The sequence below is a fragment of the Chenopodium quinoa genome, unplaced genomic scaffold (assembly GCF_001683475.1).
Source record: "Chenopodium quinoa cultivar QQ74 unplaced genomic scaffold, ASM168347v1, whole genome shotgun sequence".
NCBI classification, from domain to species: Eukaryota; Viridiplantae; Streptophyta; class Magnoliopsida; order Caryophyllales; family Amaranthaceae; genus Chenopodium; species Chenopodium quinoa.
In genome coordinates this window covers 2,483,822-2,503,055 of record NW_018742630.1, presented here as the reverse complement: position 1 = coordinate 2,503,055, position 19,234 = coordinate 2,483,822, and the positions used below count along the sequence as shown (strand labels likewise).

At 34.4% G+C, this 19,234-nt stretch overlaps 1 protein-coding gene across 3 annotated transcripts; it reads right to left on the bottom strand.

Moving 5' to 3' along the window:
* Positions 1–1,132: 1,132 nt before the first annotated feature.
* Positions 1,133–15,136, bottom strand: LOC110721846 (1-phosphatidylinositol-3-phosphate 5-kinase FAB1B-like). 3 transcript variants are annotated; one of them, XM_021901050.1, is made up of 14 exons: positions 14,924–15,136; positions 14,508–14,547; positions 13,610–14,428; positions 10,651–11,337; positions 9,471–9,624; positions 8,821–9,171; positions 7,945–8,416; positions 7,553–7,872; positions 7,126–7,457; positions 5,345–5,468; positions 5,091–5,261; positions 3,231–4,676; positions 2,581–2,847; positions 1,133–1,621 (listed from the first exon to the last, which is right to left on the bottom strand). In XM_021901050.1, exons 3-14 carry the CDS (start codon positions 14,224–14,226, stop codon positions 1,319–1,321), a joined length of 5,244 nt encoding a protein of 1,747 aa, XP_021756742.1. In that variant the 5' UTR covers positions 14,227–14,428; positions 14,508–14,547; positions 14,924–15,136; the 3' UTR covers positions 1,133–1,318. The 3 variants fall into 3 exon arrangements, with proteins under 3 accessions (XP_021756742.1, XP_021756739.1, XP_021756741.1); XM_021901047.1 differs by having other exon boundaries at positions 7,553–8,416; XM_021901049.1 differs by lacking the exon at positions 14,924–15,136 and adding an exon at positions 14,795–14,832 and having other exon boundaries at positions 7,553–8,416.
* Between the last annotated feature and the right edge of the window lie 4,098 nt (positions 15,137–19,234).

Genomic DNA, 19,234 nt, shown 5'->3' with positions numbered 1-19,234 from the left:
AGCAGATTGCAGAAACTGCTGGTGATGTAGTGTAGCATATGCTGCTGGTAATGCAGTCTAGCAGAAAAACGCTGCCTGAGGCAGCGTTTTATGCTTTAACATAAAACGCTGCCTCAGGCTGCGTTTTATGCTTCAACATAAAACGCTGCCTCAGGCAGCGTTTTAAAGCCCATATACATATTCCAGTATAATTTGGAAAAATATACTAGTATATTTTGCCAAAATACATACCAACAGGTCAACAAGGTAAAACGCTGTCTCGGACAGCGTTTTACTTCTTGAATTTTTTTTAAAAAAAAAACTGGGTGTAAAACGCTGTCCGAGACAGCGTTTCACCCCAGAAGCTTAGTTTGGGAAATACTTTTCCCACGAGACCAATTTGGTAAATAATTTACCAATAAAGCTCAATTTGGGAAAAAATCCTAATGTATGAAATGATTTGTCTGTATCCTAAAAGAAATGGAGAAGATTTTAACTTGATTGAAAATTCATAATTTGTCAACAAAACATTAAAATAGAGGAGCTTCATATTAACGTTAGTAATTTATTAAAATAATTTTTTTACATGTACATATGAATCCGAACATTGCTCGGGCAAAGAACTAGTAAGGTAATGTATTAAAACCAAAACATGTTTAAAATTTGTATGGAGTATAACATTTATTATCCTTTTAAGCTTTTTTTTTTTTTTTTTTTATGCAACATTTTCTTTACTACAAATAAAGACATAATTTTGTTATATCTCTCTTATTATAATCCATACGTAGTACTCTCAAAACTTTGCATCTTTTAAATAAAAAAAAACATATAATAATAATTAATTAAAAAAAAAATAACACATATATGCGATTGACGTTTAATTTCTTTGTTTAAGTTAAACTACACATGCATACATTATTACAGTATAAGATTTTTACTGTACAATATCTTGACATGATCCAATATTTCTTATGTAATATTAACACATACAAAACTCTTGAGAAAAAACATAAGCATAACAAAAATAATTATAAAAACCCAACGCAATTGATTTAACGTGGAAGTTGTGAAATAAAAGGTAAAGAGTTTTTAGGATCTTAAAATTGGTATATGCTACAAGCACATCAATGAAGTACAAACCAGGACTTGTATATGGAATAAATCAAATGACTCAAAGGGCCTTTCTTATTAACTAAGTTAATTAATAAATGTAACAAGAATAAAGTAAAGAAAAACAAGATATTACAACAAAAATGTTTAACAGGAGCTATACACTTATGATGTGACAAATTCAAAGACTTGAGACTTCTACAACAAATCAAGGTGAAACTACAAATTTCTAGTTCTCCTCATTAACATCTGACATAGGTTCACTCGGGAGGATCGTTGGAGGAGACCATTGATCAGGCACCATGAGGAAGTAGGTTGTCATAGCTTTCCTAAACCGCTTTTTATACTGATCAGGAGAGATGACTGTTGGCTGTGCATTCTTCGGACCACCAAGAATTCCAGAGGCCTTCACCCAAGTCTCAAGGTGCTTGTCCCATGTATATTGCCTCATGAAATCAATAATACCAACCACCAGCTCCCGTTTTTCTTCGTCAATACCGACTAATAACGAATAATCCATCACATCAATCGACTGCAGAGAATAGAAAAAAATAGTCAGGAAACGGGCAACAGCGATAAAACTTCCAAAAAGCTAGATCCAACAACACGAGCACTGAATACAAGGTCCAGATTCAGATACATAATTTATATCCAGAACACTATGAAATTAACATTTGCCCAAAAGTGTTCCTCCAAAAGGCAAGTACAGTGGCAAACCGAGAGAGAGCAAAAACAAGTAATTGTAAGTTGTCACCAACAGCTTCTAATTAGAACTTTCAAAGTGACATTAATTTTTGAATTTGAAAACTAAGACTTGGTTGGTCTCAACTCCCTTCCCGAACGTCTAGTATAGAATCTATCAATACAAAGGAATTAATCCTGTCCCAGCAGCTAACCATGATTGCTAGAGGTAAAACTTCATCCCCATATTGACATGACCAATGACAACAATCTAAAGTCATTAAATAACATTCCCTTGTCTTCTTCCTCCCCCTCACTTTTCATCTTTACAACACCACCCTTCCCCATGTCTTCGACTCTTCATCTTTATCCATCTCCTTCCCAATTAACATTAGTAATAAGATCTTTACCTCTTTTTATTTTTCCCTCACTTGATTGTTAGAATTTATCGATAAACCTAAAGCCACTAAAATCCCAAAATCAATTGTTCTCTCTTCCATTTCCCCTCTTCTTGATAACGCTATAACACTCTTCTCATTTCCAAACCACCATTGACCAACTAGCCTACAAAGCTACCCTAGCTAAATTAGGAAGGGGCAAGCATGCTATTTCTGGCCCCATCAGCATAGATAAAATTCCAAAAATTCAGAATCAAGGGATGAAACCATTTTTGACAATCTAAACAAAAGGTCACTCCCTGACATGCATGCAATTCATTAAATCTATAGAAGAGGGGGGTGGGGGGATATAAATTCACATAATTTACAAACAATCTCAGCACACCAAAAGTGCCTAACAGTACAGACTTACCGCTAGAAATGATGTGTCATTCCAAACAGCTCGTTCAAGCAGCCTTTTTGCCTTGTTCCCTACAAAAATTGGAGAAGTAGGCATTGTCTCGATCAAGTTCTGATCAAGTAAAACTTTGTTTCCACCGGTTGAATCTGGATTGTATCGTGATCTACAAGAACCTTTCAAATCATAAAGTCGTACAACATTACGCCGGAACAAAAGATTCTCCATTACTAAAACGTCCATCTTGAATTCCTTCCCTCCTTTAATATGCTTGGATGTAACCTTTAAGATACACACCAAAGAACGGAGAAAATTAAATTTCGCAATCACAAATTCCACAAGAAACAAAAAAACACTGAATCTCATCCAACCTTGTGGTCTTTTGTGTATCTTGGGGAGGCAGGGGCATTAAGAATAGAAAGGAACCAAGTAGAACAGAAAGAAGGAAAAATTACTGCTCGGATCAACCCTCAACTTTGACATAAAATCAATGAATGGGTCATATGAGGGGAGCATGCAATTAAGACAAGGAAGATTAATGAAGTGGGGAATGAATTTGGCAAATGTAGCAGCATCTACACAAACTCCAAATCACACGAGAAAATAAGAATTATTCTTTAACTGAAAAACATAGTTTAATACTTCGTGTGATGTATATATAATACCTGATAAATTCCCAGGATCTTTGCCAGACAGGTAGGGCTGCAACTTTCGATTGACTCGGACAAATATTTAAAATAAGCTGGTGCAAACTTGATAAACGACTCCAACTCTGTCTTCGTAACTTGTTTAATTATAAATCTATCATCTAAACTCTTTGCGAAAAAGACATTGCTCTTTCCACCTTGAGCGCCCCATTTCTTACAACGGCTAAGAGACCTGATGAAATCCATCTCAGAAGGGCAACAAATCTTTCTCAATGCCTCAAATCGTTTTGCATAATAGCAAGTGACAGTGTATTTCACTTTGCCAAGGGGACCATTATCTGAAAAAGAAACTCTAGCATGCAAAGCCTTGGTATAGAACAATGGATCCAAGATGAGGGAGTTTCTTGACCCAGACATTGACAAAAGGCTTTCTTCAGAAGACCCAAAACTTTTCATTGACCCAGAAACCACTTCAAATGGATGGAGTGAAAGGGAACTCGCTAGGCTGGTCAAAGAAATTGCAGAGTCAATCCCATCCTTTTTCATCTCAGGATCATCAGAAATCTGATTTTTATAATCTGGCGATACAAGTGCATATGCTATGATACTAGTTGGTTCATCATCATAAACAGGTATAACAGTATGATCAACACCCACAGGAAGCAGCAGTCTGGCACCACCTAGGCGTTTCAATTCACGAAATGAGGAAACAAAAACTGGGTTATAGTCCCCTAATGCATCAAGCTTTTGAGCATTCCTTGCAGTATATTGATAGATGTTCATAGAGGGCATATTTAACCAATCAGTGGAGCTGTCCAAAAAGTCAGAACTCTTGGGAGGCAAAGCATTGCTAGCAGCATGATGAATCTCCGTCTCATCTCGCGCATCATTGTGCTTCTCTGAACTGGGACTTGCTGCTACTGATCTGATTGAGCTCGATGGATCTATTGCATCGTTCTCCTTGGGCTTGGCAGTTCCTGAGAGTATTTCACCAATCCATGCCGCATCAAGAGTATCAGATAAATTCACCCCAATAGGGAATTGTCCAGCTGAAATCCTTTGAATTGCATTTACAGAATTAGCTGGATCTGCTTCACCCATATTGATCCCATGGAGATCTTCCTCGCACATCATTTTATTAAATTCTTTGATGTTAACACCTTGGCTAAGATCTGTTCCAATTTTTCCATCTGAAATCACAGAACCACAATTGTCCACTTCTGTAGCTACGTCACCACTGGCATTTGTATTAGTCTTTTCAACATAATTGCAGGTTTCCTCCATGGATTTCAGAATAGAACTATCAGATTCATACTGAGTTATCTTTGCATCTAAACTGGATGCTTCAATTAAGCGCTGGTCCCATACATAAGATTGGATTAATAAGTGCAGCCTTAATCTGTTGATTTCTAGAATGTCAATTCCATCTTGCCTTTTTGATTGCAATGCCTTTTGCAAGGACTCCTGTGAAAATTCCAAGTTGGTGATTAATGACTGAATGACTTCCCTTTATGCAATAGGCATTTTTATAAACAAGCTAATTTCGAGGTCAGATAATTGGATGCACATTAAAAAGCAGAAACATGTAGAGACAAACAAAAACAGGTGTAAGTAGGAACAGAAAGTCTGAGCATTATAATTGCAGATAGAGTAACTTTGTTTTCTACAGTCAACTTTTACTACATTATAGACACACCCTAAGCATACCTATACAATCATTCAAAATTATAAATTATGATGTTTTTTGGCTTCTTATTGCTCTACAGCCTATCAGATACTTTCTAATTAACTTTTGTGGAACTACTATTGCAGAAAATGGAGTGATATACATAATTTAAAATAAAATAAATAAATAAATAAAGTGTGTAATGGGAGAACCTCAAATTCTTCTTTCTCCTTCCTCAGTATTTTATCTAGTTCCATGATGTGTTTTCTCAATCTACAAGCTTTTATGTTACTTTCCAGTAATCCAGACCTTGAAAATTTCTCTGAGATTTCATTAATGCAATTGCAGACTTCAGTATATAGAAGCTCTGCCTGGTCATTTACCTGTAAAACAACTCAAAACAATTACCACGATTGTAGGAAACTACAATAGTACAAGACTACACAAGCTACAAAGGATCTTCCACCTCATCTGCTTCTATTTGGATCCATTCCAGATTAGCACAAGTGAACTCCAGATTTGATGGTGGAAGGAAGACAGAATTAACAACAATTGGTGCATAGCGAAAGCAAGCAACCATCCGTCCACACCTGCATCAGAACACAGCAATATGAAAAACTTGAATATAGATGGTGCCCAATCTGCTAACAAATCCCTAAACTTCTATCCTCACCCTAGAATTTCTATACAGATTCAAGAGGGCCCTAATTATACCAAGGGACTACCAAAGAAGCAATTTCAATATCAAGAAAAAGAGCATGTACAATAAATAGCAGATATGTCTCCTCAAAAGATGTCATCACAAAAGACAGCTATATAAACAATTGTAATTAGCACACTTCTAAAAACAAGTTCCGCAGAAAACATGGGGATAAAAAGATGCATCTTTCCTCACAAATAGTAGTCAACATCTTAAACAAGGGCCTCAGGCATTCTGAGACATTGAATTTAGAAATTAAGTTTTGGTCAATGAAGCAATTTGTTACAGATGAAAGAGTGAGATGCTAAATTGCTAATTAATGATCAGTAAGCAAAATCAGATTGTGGATTTCCTACTCATATCTGCTTTTAGTATTCATTCCCTAGTTTGGTATATGTATGTTTTGGTTTTTTTTTTTTTTTAATGAATGATAAAAGAGGCAACAACGGGGTGTCAAGTTGCCAACTCTATAGAAAAAGGACTAGAAGCAAATATTAAATCACCAAGACCCTTACAAGTTTTCCTTCCCAAAAAAATCTATAGAATCATCCATAATCTCATCTATGAAATCAAAAGAAAGTATGTTCATATTGAAGCTCTTCACTCCAACTGTACAAGATCCTCAAAAAACCAATAAAAATGCTTGGACTGGTAAGTCTTTCCCAATAAAAATCTATAAAATCCTCTCCATACAACTTTCGAGTACACGACCATATAGTCGATGGAACTAGCTTACACATTTTCCAGTTGAGGGTCCTTTCTTCAGATGCAGCCATATAAATTTACAACACATTCAGTTCTATATTTATCTACTGTCTTCTTTCCAGATTCAAAAAGATTTTATAGACTTATGTTTTGGCGGATATTACTATTTATTGTTGAATTTGTTCCAATTCATTTGTATTAATTTTCTAATATGTATTATTGGTAATTCCATGATTGGGATTTCTTCAAGAAGAAGAACCGAAGAAATAGACTCTTTCTGCAAAAGATCATTGTCTTGACAGATAGTTACGCATAGTCTAGGACCTCTATACACATCTTATTGTTGTAAAACTTCTTATAGATTGTTTTCCATGGCCCATGGGTCTTTCGAGAACCTTCCCGCAAGCTTAGTATAGAGAGGGGCATGCATACATGTGGACCTCCACAGAGCTTGCAAAAAGAAAGATCCATATTGGTTATGGTTGTTGCTGTTATTGCTCTTCTTAAAGTAGCTGCTGTTGCTGATACTTATACATTTACTAAAAGGTGTGTAATAATAAAAATTGCAAAATTTGTGATAGTTAAACACCGTGTTCAAGCCCTCAAACTAAGCAAGAGTCCTTTTGTAAACCACACTAAAGTGTTGTCATAAAAGCTCTCAATTTGTTGATCAATTTAACTGATAAACAAAAGAAAAGAAAAATGCAGCACAATCTAGACCAATTAAGCATATTGAATTGATATCTCAAGAGCTCACAGGGGCATCTATGGCCTTATATAGTGTAATCACTTTAAAGAGAAAAGAGCAGATGGACTTATGCAGGGTCAGTTTAGATGCATACCCATAGAATCTAAGACAATCCTTGTGAAGAGAATGGCCACAACTAGCAACTCTGCTAGCAGCTGCATGGTTTGAAAAGCTGAGTTCTAAGAATTTTCCAAATGACAGCCCCCATGCTGCATCAGACATAACAATTCTTCTAGTAGCAGGAGGAAATCCGTTAACTCGAGGACATCGAAGGCACCTATGCCACATCCAGATTTTGCCTTCCCTCTCCCCAGGTAATGGAAACTCAGTAAGCTTTCTCACAGAAATAGTAAGGCTCCCTTGCTGATGAGTGTAACAATGAATATGTGCTTCTGATGGCATCTCACAAACACGGCAATGGTAATTCTTCAATTATCCATAAAAGAGCACTTTCAGTCAAAGTTGGGCAGAGGTATACATTTTCAGACAAAAGAAACAAAGTATAATTTAAAGAAATATACCTGATCAAACAAATCATCCAGCAAAAATCGTCCTAAAGGCTTATCAAAGCTCCGATAGTACTTGATACGGAAAAGATGTGCCCTCTCACACACAACTCCTTTCCAGACACAGCGTGTCGTCAAAGACACCAATATACTATGACCATCAGAAGGTGAGGGCGGAAATTCTTCCTTCAGCAGCTTCACTTTCTCATTTTGTTCACCATAGTTTGAATCTAACAGATTTGTGCTGGGATAAGGTTCAGTCGCTGGACTACAATCATCATTCCTCTTGCAAACACTATGTCCAGATGGTACTGAGGTGCTAAAGGAACTAGCAGCTGCAAAATCATCATGAAGGCAATCATCTGGTTTTACATATATGGAATGGTTTTCTGGAAATTGTTTCGCACCTAATTTGCTGACATGCTCTGAGACACCATCTTGGGGAAGATCATTACCAATGGAATTAGGGACATCATATAATGACGAGTCCGGAGAGCTGTCAACAGTTGACTGCACAAAATTTAAGGAAGATTCCATGTACTCGTTCAAAGAGCTTGACTGATTTCTTTCTGATAAAGGAACAGTGCTTGTAGTGATTATCGAAGGAACATGTGAAACCAGGCGACTGTTTTCACTCGGGGGCCTTTCAGTGGGTGGGATAACAAGACCAGATACAGTAGAGATGGATCTATTAATGTTTAACGGTTTGTCAGGTAATGCAACAGTTATTGGAGACTTCAAAGGAAGTTCTGGCAGAGAAGCACCTTCATCAGCAAGATAAGATGTTTCTAAAGCCAAATGATATGCAGCAAAAATTCCATACTGGACAACATGCTTCACTTTTTTCAACTCATCTCCAGAAGCTCCTTTGAGCAATATCTGAAATAAAGCGAGTAACTCCCGTTAGTAAAATAAAAAATTACAAAGGTACAGAGCCTAACATCATTCTCGGGATTATAACATTAGATAGGCTGACGCCGCTGACAGAACAACTTATATACTGAAGAAAACATAAAACATCACAAGATCTGAGAAAAAGAATATTCTTTTTAGGAATTCTTCAAAATGGTTCTAAATATAAATAATATTCAGTATAATCTAGAAATTGCAAAATACTGTTCCAATTAATCCTATATCCTTTTTTTTTTTTACTTAGTTCATTTATTACATGACTGAAACAGGGGGATTGTGGATACACATTACAAAACAACTTTACCTAAAGACAAATAAATGCCACCACAATTTAGCTAACATCTGTTTATGCAAATGACTGTCGAACTTACAGTACATCCCAAGGGTTTTGGACAACCCTCAAAAAACATCAAGGTCTTTGTTAGTTTCTTCCCACCCTGATCAGCACTTCCATGTTCCTCAAAGTACTTGTCCACATGGAAGGATTCACAATAACCCAATGTTTGTGACTGTGACTTTAGATGGTCAACAGAGGGAACAATTTGCGTGCCAGAGCAGCGAGCAATACGCTCTAAGAGCGGCCTCTTGATATTTAGTACAAGAGATATGTTTCGCTCAAGAAGATACTCTTGGGCGAATCGTGATACAGACTTTTCCACCAATAAGATATTGGGATTATGAGAACTGATTTTATGCACAGCCATCTTCAGATGTTCCATTTCCTAAATATGTAAAAAAAAAAAAATTAAAAAAAAAAAATCATTAATCAAGGATTTATAAAACTATCAATTTTAGTTAATTATTAAAAAAAGTAATAAATGAAACTTGTGAAGGGAATAGAACAACAACAGCAGCAGCAGCAACAACAACAACAACAAAGCCTTAGTCCCAAATAATTTGGGGTCGGCTAACATGAATCATCATAAGGAACCATCCAACAAACTTGTGAAGGGAATACTTTCCAAAATACCAAGATGAAAAAAACTGATATAAAAGTAGATAAACAACACACAATCAGCACCTGTTGCAACAATGTGTCAAAACTTGATAAGTGGGTGGAGACCCGCTGATACTCCAAAGCCCCTCCAAGGATTAAAAGGCGCGGTCTATCAAACTTTGCAGTCATTCGCCGATGAGCAACATTCTTCTTACAAACAACTCCTTTGACCACCAAACTAAAATGGTAAAAAGAGCCCCAAAAAAAAAGAAAAAAATAAAAAATAAAAAAAATATATTAGGGGACATGGAGATGACATGAACCTACATGGTAGCTTATGTAAAAGGAATAACATAACTTTATAGATTTGCCTTCTCTAACATTTCTATGTGGTTAAAAGGACTAGTAAAAGGTGCAATTGCATGAAAAGCAACCCCAAGCTTTTAGTGCGCTCGTGAAAAAACTCGGTCAGAGCTTGTTCTTAATTGAAAAAAATAATGTCAAGCTCGTTTAGTAAATGAGCCTAACTCAAACAACTTAGGACTTGGATCATCTACGCTCGTGAACAACTCATTCATATTCTTTATATGCTCGTTCATGTTCGTTTATAAACACGTTTAAGCTCGAATTTATAAAATAAATAAATAAAAAAAGAAAACATAAGGATTTGCTAGATGAGTAAAGTCAATCGGAAGTTGTCATGTCACTAACATGTATACCAAAGAATGATCCTTATAGTTTTCCGACTATCCAATGGCCCAGAAAGCTTAGACGATCATTGTTTACATTCCCAGGAAAATAAGGTGGGTTTTGGGATGTTTACACCGGCCACGCGACAACTTATTAGTGGTTTTCTCATTCCTAATATTAGTCGATAACACCTAAACGAGCCAAGCTCGAACAAGCAAAAATAAAATTGGTTGAGCTTGTGTCCATGTGCTTCTTTTCAAATCCAGCTCAGTCAGGCTCATACTCAGCTCGGCTCGTTGACATCCCTAGCTTTTAACAAGTAAAATTAACAATTGCGGCAACAGAAAAAGGTTTTTTTTTTTTTAAATGTCAAAGAATATGATATTATAACATTACTAGAAATAACTCTAAACTGATGAGGTTTGGAAGGTCAAATGTTTTACCCTAAAGTGGAAGACAGACTATTCTAAATTAGCCAGAAAAGGGTCTAACCAGGGGCAACAATGGCTTAAAATGGACAAGAACATGCAAAGTAACTGGATACAAAATACCCAAAACTTCAATACAAACTAACCTGTTACTTCGTTTCCCACATGCTAGGCATTTCACTTTTACATACCCACCAGGATCCATCCCACTACCTTTGGTCATGTCTGGCTTAAGAAGTGAAGCAGCCTCCCATGACAGAGAGGTGATTATGTCCAGCCAGCTTTCTTTGTCGTCGTCATCCCGAACAGGAAGATTTTCAACTAGCAAAAGCTGTGTTATGAGTGCTCTGAAATGCCCACCAACAACATTTCTCATAGCTTTCCGATGTTCTTCGTTTGCTTTTTCCCTCTGCTGAAGTTCACCGGCCAAGCTGCTTGAAGAGCTCTGATATCCCCATTCTCCAGCTCCATCTCTGTCGTCCTCGTCATCAAAAAGATCGGATTCTCTGTCATCATCTTCATCTTCAGGCTCTGGAGGGATCCAAAGTATCCCATTGTTCTCAAAATCCAAATTATCTGCATCTGCATTCTCAATCCCATAAAGTGAAGCTTCAGATTCATCATTAGTATTAGGAATGCCTGGTTCATTCCCAGAAGCCTTAATCCCTTCCAGAAACTCTGAGCCAAAGACCACAGACGACAAAGGACTAACTGCTTTTCTATCATCACCTTCTCCATCAAAAGCTCCTTTGCATGATCGATACATATTGTCAATTTCATCAAAATTAACAGCACCAAAATACCCCCCATTTGCATTCTCCTCATCATCACTCCTAGAAAAGAGACGCAACCGAATATCTAATTATCAGAGAAGGTGCAGCAAATATCAACAAAAGTGTGATCTGATACAAAAAGAATGAGATCGGACATGACAACAGAATAAATTAATAAGAAAACCAAGGGCAAGATTACAACAAATACACACAACTAACATGACAGTATAGCCAAACTAACACGACAGTATAGCCAATATACAATGTCCATTTCATACAAATCACTTGAGTTGGCAGTTAGCTAAAATGAAATATACACAGCACTAACAGTAATTTTTAAACAGATTCATTATTATACATCAAGGTAATCAACAATGAGTCAATTATGTACAAACTAGCCCAGCTGCTCGCTACTCTATGTTGCAACTGCCTGTTTAAAGTAACAACAGCCTTTTTCTTAAATAAACACCCCCCCCTCCGGGTCACCCATATTTCTGGTGCATAATATCTTGGAGTCAGGACCTCAATGTGTTGAATAATTTCATTTCTAACACAAGAGCTAGGATATGAAATTTAAAAGCTGTTGTGATCTCAATGCTAAGTCCAGATTCATAAATAAGAGAGAATATCCATCCTGCTATGGGTTCCTGTTTCTAAACTATATATTACACCACAAATTATTTCAGCAAATCAGCAGAGATCTTAATTGTGTTGTTATCATCATCGTTTTCCACGGATAAGGTAACTAAATTGTTTTTATCTTCATGAAAATACCACAGTTACCACTCGTAAGGTAGAAATTCTAATATTTTGACAACTCTTGAATCGTCTTCACCATTTACACTCTTGAAAAATACTCAATTGTTTTATCAGGATGACTCTAACCAAACAAGGAAAGACTTATCAGGCCAAATTCATCAGCAAAGTCATCGTACAGAAGTTATAAGCTCAAGGAAACCATTTACTACAGAATAAAACAGAAGACTACTCGCTCACATTCCTCCTAAAACCCCCTTCAAAAAGATTGCAAATAGAGCCGTTTGGGGGTGGGGTGGAGGGAGTCAATCCATGTAACTTAAACAATGCACACACACTGCAAGTTCACGGAAGCAAAGAAAAAAACTAAGAGAATAAGAATTTAGAATTTTTTTTTTTACAAAAAAAAAATTGCTTGCTTCCTTACCTTACAAGGGGAGCACCAGCCAGAACCAACTGCTAATACATGGTAGGCTTGGGAGCAAGGAATATAGCAATATTATTATTCAAGGAAGGCCTGCTGATTTACATATTTCTTGGTTTTAGACCATATGATTTCTGATCAATATTGACAATTCAATACATCAACGAAAAACAGAAATGGGTATGGCCAAATAAGTGAGATCATAGGGCAATAAATCACAACTTCATCAATGACTCCCCTCTGAAGAACAGGGATTTGCCCCAGTGAGAGGGAGGAGAGAAGTAGGTCTAATTGATGCATCGGGAAAAGTGAGTGACATGCTCATTAAATCATACTCCCTCCGTCCCTTTTTTTTTTTTCCTCAAAGGCATATGTTCACTTTATTAAGTTTTGGTTTTTTTTTTTTTTAGGAATTTATTATGTTTTGGTTGATTGAAGTTATAAGAGAAAAAATTGGTGGGACCAAAAAATTGTTTGGGAGAGCAAAGTAATGTCCCCAATAGCCATTTATGGAATGGAGCGAACTTAGAGTGTGTTTTATTACTTTCACTTATTTGAACTTATTTTAGTTGTAATTTGTAATTAGGTAATCCTTATCAAAACTTATTTTTCCTAAACTGAACTTATTAGACCTAAATTAAGAGAAAATAAGGTGAAAAGAACAAGCCATTAAAGGGACAACCCAAAAAGAAAAGAGGAGCAAACTTTAAGGGACAGAGGGCAATACGAAATTGATACTTTTAAGTGTGCCATTGAAGTTCCATCAGAAAAGGTTGGCCATATACCTGAGCACTAATTGTGCTACGAAACTAATGCTGCAGTTTTATTAACAAACACTCCCCTTTTTTCCCAATCCAAACTACAACAGCATCTAAACTACTATAAGAAAATCTGATATAAAAAATAATAAATAAATAAACTTTGTGGAAAAGAAATCAAAGTAACTTGTTCTCGATTCACGAGAGGCTGCTTTGAATCAACTCATATATGTCAGCATCATCTTACACTCCAAGTACAAATCTTAAGAAAACAATGAAAATATGAAGGGCTAGAATATCAAAGAAAATTAAGGACAAATCTATGAAAGGATAATTCAATTAAAAGAAAAAAAAATAAAAAAAGGCAGTAAAGGTCTTAGAAGGAAAAAAGTACCTATTAACACATAAACCATATTGGTTATCATTTGAAGATAGATCCCCAACATCCACATATGTATTTATACTGATTGGATCAGACGCTCCATTGTTTTGATTATGTTGTCCTGATTGGGAAGATTGCTCAAGATTTGTAGAAGAACCATAGGTCACATGCTCGTATGGTCCAGTTGAGTAGGCCATTGAATTCACTGTACTTGCGATGCTATCACCAGTAAAGCTGGTATTAAGACTCCCCAAGCTAATAGCTGAAGGAGATGGACTAAGCCCTGGACTAGAAGCACCACCAGTTTCATGGTTATCGGTCACCAATCCTTGCTCCCATTGCCTGAAGCAATAGTTACAAACCCTGATTCTATCGCTATCCTCTCGATCACTCTTGGACTCGTCCGAAAGGATTGGAATTGAGTGAGCCGTACACTTAGCACAGAAAACTCGACCACAGAGCCGGCAATGATGCCTTCTATTAAACACCGTAAACTGGGAATCACACTCATAACACACCCGGCAGCTCTGATCCGGCATCCAAAAAACCCTTGACACATTGGCTGGTTCGCATTTCCGGGGACCCCAAAAATTCACAATACCCAATAGCTTTTTGTCAGGGGAACCCATCGACGACGTCGAAAATGTCCCCTGACCAGTCTCATAATCATATTTTCATTCCACCCAAACCCCAACAGTAGCAATAGCTAATATTCAATCAATTCAACCACACCCACAAAAACTCAAACAAGCTTTCTCCCTTTTCCCACTTTAACCCAACCCACGTAATTACTATAAGCTCAGCAACACAATATCCAACAGTAACAATCACCTGTAAAAGAAGTATGAACATGCATATTTGAATAATATAACCTTAAAATAAACTATAAAATTGGGAATTCAACTCTTACCTCTGTGCAGAACAGCAAGCAATTAGCAACTCAAGAAAAACTGCAAAATCCCCAGAATCAAAACCCAATTAAAAATTACAAAAAAAAAATAAAAAAAAAATCATATTCACAATTAACAAATCCGACTATGAAATGGGGTATACTGAAATCATTCGGAAAAAAATAAAATAACATAAACCCCAATTTTAATTTATTTTAAAATAAAAGAAAAAACAAAAAAAACAAAAAACAAATATTTCAAATTAATTCAGTCCACAAACTATATAACATCAAAAATTGAAAGTAACCTTTCTTCTAATCGCCACAAAAAGCTTGAAATCGAACTGCCCAAGTATCAATTTCAATTATATATTAAGGAGTATAAAAATGCATTCAATGTCATAACCCAGAAATTTAAACAAAATTAATAAATTTACCTTATAAATTTAACAATTCTGCAAAATTTCTCACTTTTATCTCTTGTTTGATTAATCAATTGTATGAAAAGATCAGGAAAAAAAATCCAAAGTGAGTTCTGTATCAAAGACCACCGCAAATTTTTTTTCCTATATTTTATTTTAGGTTGAAAAAATATAAATAAAAAACTGAAATACTAGGAAACAAATGGTGGCCAGAAAATGTTTTATTGTATTTTATAGCATAAATATTGTGTTAACTAAAATCCAATTAATTAGGTTGATGAAAAAAGTTAAATTAGTATTAACTGGATTCACAAGAATCATTAGAGTCCATTGGAAAGGTGAGTGTTGAGTCATCAGTGGCGATATCTCTTTGTTTTGACGGGCCGTTATTTTTTATTTCATTGCCACATGGCAAAACCTTATAAACGTTACCGGCATTATCCGTTGTCCCAAAATAATTGACATAGTCGATCTTTGCACATACGTTATTATACTAGTTTGACCTTGTTTTAAAAAAATTTAACTAATGAAGATTATAAAAAAAAAGTTAATATATTATAGTGAAAATTAATACTTTCTCTCTTTTTTTTTTTTTTTATAGTTGCAACAGTTTGACTTTTACACTATTCATGTGTTCCACTTTGACTAGCTTTGATGATTTATAGCTATGCAAAAATATAGTCATGTGGAATTTTGTTAAATTCGTCTCGATTAATACTTTTTAAAAATCAAAAGTTTATAATTTTTACATATTGGTAATTAAAGATATTAACAATTGAAATCATGCATCAGCAAGCGTAAAAAGAGAAATGTTGCAACTAAAAAAAACAAACAAAGAAAGTACATGATTAGTGAAAAAAAAAAATAAAAAAATAAAAAAAATCAACATGTCAATTATTCTGAGACGAAGTGAGTATGAACTTATTTTTTCTAATCTGGTCTACTTAAAATTTATTTATTTTTATACTCCATAATATCTAATTTGATTGTCTGAGATGACTAAATTTTGACCATATATACATTGATCAGACAATCAAAATTATTAGATCTGCACATTTTTTGTATATGTAATTTGCATAATATTTATCATTGTGAAAATAAAGATACGGAGTATTAAGCAATAAAAATTAAACAATAACCAACAACTCATGCCAGTATTAGGCTAAGCAAAAAATTTAATTAAAAATGGACTTTTAGGTTGCCCAAAATCCAAAAAGAAAAAATTAAAAAGTGCACGTAGGTAGCTTTGATCAAGTCTAATCTTAAATAAGTAACAAGTAAATTAAATATGGTGAAGTAATACATAGCCCAATATATGTAGACTTTGTATTGTAGACTATCCGTTTCAAAATGAATATATCATTTTTCAATTTTGCACTATTCACATAAATTAATTTGACCAATGTTTGTAATTTTATACATAAAATTAATCTAGTTCAACCTCAAGTATTTTTAATTAAAATAATACTAGATTAGTGTCCGTGCAATGCACAGTAATAATAATCTTTTTTCATAAAACTAATTTGTGATATAACATAAAAATGAGGCAAAACAAATGCAATATATATAAGAAAGATGAAATTGAGGAGAAATTTATAAGGATCTCTAAGTTCTTCTCTCTTTTCTCTCTTCTCTCTCCTCTCTCTTCTCTCTCTTTAGGGTTCTAATTTTTTTTGGCCTTTTAGACCGAAAATAGTCTAATTTTTTTTTACCCTTTTTCTTTAATGCGCTTATTTGTTATTTGATTTGTTTTGTTCTCTCCGTTTGTGAGAGTCTGTCCCAATTTTCTAGGATTTTGATTCTCCTATGGATGAAAATTTTATTTTTAGGGTTTTAATAATAATTGAGAAGGTGATTTGGATTTATATGGGTTTAGGGTTTATCATCAACTCTACGATCAAAACATCAGCGCAAATTGCAAAGGTCTCTACTTGGAAAGATACAAAGACATCGAAAATCACTGTTCGCGTCAAGTTTGAAACGATGGATTGTGAGCTATGCCTGATATGCAAAATAGTTATGATTTTGATTGTAAAAGTTATGTTATTTTCTCTAGATATGTGGTTTACAAATCTTTATTATTATTGTAGATGCAGTATGGCTATTTACTATTGATAATATTCTTCCTGTAAAAAAAAAAATAAAAAAAAAGGTGAAATAAAGGCAAAGAATATTAAAACTACGATTGAAAAAATATATTATTGTTGATTAATTGTGTTGAAAATATTTAAAGATAGTATACATTATATGTTCATAAGATTTCAAATCAACACCATGAATAACATAAATGTTTTTTTTTCCATTTATATATATATATATATATATATATATATATATATATATATATATATATATATAGGGGAGGGATCCGGTAAGAACCCATAGTTATATAAGAATCTTAGTTATATAAGAACCAATCACATCCGTAGGATTAGATTAGGATGAGCGGTCAAGATTAAAACAAAAAACCTACCCCTAAACCCTCCCCAACCGTCCAATATTTTCTCTCTCCTCAAACTTTCAACCCTCTTTACTTTCTCTCTCCACAAATCCCAAAATCTAGCCCAAATTGCTGCTAAAACAACCTAAATTGCTCAAATCAGGTACATTTTCTTCGATTTTGTTCTAATTTTATGAATTTCGCATGATTTTCATTACTGATTTTGTTCGATTTTTGCGATTTCTATACTCGATTTTGTTCGTTTGATGTTTGATTTATGTTCGATTTTACTATTTATATACGTTTTGTTCGAATTTTCCTGATTTATTCGAATTTTATGATTTATCATTTTTCATTGTTGATTTTGTTCGATTTTCGCGATTCATCAATTTGACTTTTTTTTTTTCCCCGATATCAGTTTTCAATTTTCTTTTATTTTCGATTTCATCAGTTTGATTTATCAATTGCGGTTTTTTCGTATTTGTGCAATTAGTTTAATGTCTATTAATGAATGTTAATGGTTTTATGTTTATTATTTGTCTTCTTGTCAAGTATTATATGTCTTATAATCAACTGTTGCATTTCCCATTAGCGGTAGTGTGATTTGTGATGATCATGAAATGAAATGCTGCTTTACTGGTTGATAGTGAAATGGTGGTTTTACGTGAATTATTTTGTTCGATTTTTATTTTTTATTTATGTTCGAATTATTTTGTTCGATTTTTTGCATATTAATTAGTTCGATTTATGTTCGAATTATTTCACCGCTGCTCTTGATTATTGTATATCAGACTATTAGTGCAAAATGTATTATACTTCTCTGATTTGTAAATAAGCTTAGCATGTTCCAAATTATTTCTCAGCATGTTCGGAACTCTTTCTCAGCATGTTCGAAACTCTTGTTTATGATACACCATTCTTTTATATATGTTTATGAAAAGATGCTATTTGCAAAATGCTGACAAGTATCTAGCCAGCTTGAGACTTGTAGCTTCATTCTCTTACTCTGAAGTCTGAACTGATGTACTTTCCACTAATGAGGTTTGTGATCTGATATCAGTGTATAGCTAAAGTTGCTTTGGTGCCAATAGTTACTGATCTTGACTGAGATCTGATTCCCAACTGTCAGAATAAATGCTTGAATCTTGCAAAAATGCTAGCTCTTTTCTATTCAAGGTGGTTTTGTATTCATATTGGAACAAGTCTCGTTTCCTTTTTTATTTTTATATGAGGTCTCTTCCCTTAATTGGGAATAATTTGAGGAAGTTGGTGATTATTGGTTTAGAAAGTCTCTTTCCTTAATTGGGAATAATTTGAGGAAGTTGGTGATTATTGGTTTAGAAATTGCTTGAATCTTGAAAGACCTTTAAATGCATTGGACTTGAATGAATCTTTCAAATAGTTAAAACTATATAATGTCTACAAAGACAACTTTTGTAGTACTTCTTGTGCGGATCAGTTAGACTTTCATCCTTAGTGACATTCCTGAACAACTTGTTTTTGTGATGCCCTTGATAAATGATGTCCATTGCAAAGGTATATTCATTTATTACGAAGTACTAATGAAGCTTCCATTCAAATAGTACTAATGAAGTACTATTTGGATAATGTATACCTAGATTTAGTGCAACAAGAGAACAAAAATTAAATCTACCTCTTGCTAGTGATACCTCTTGTTGTGTTCTTAATTGTTAGTGATATAATTATGATATCATGTTCTAAACTATTTTCAGCATGTTCTAAACTATATTCAGCATTTTCTAAACTATTCTTATGTTTAAAATATATTACTAATGTTGGAATGTTACTAATATTTTTTATTTCTTAAAATTACAGCAAAATGCAAGGCTAAAATGAAGAAAAATCAGATGAAGAAATTACTATTA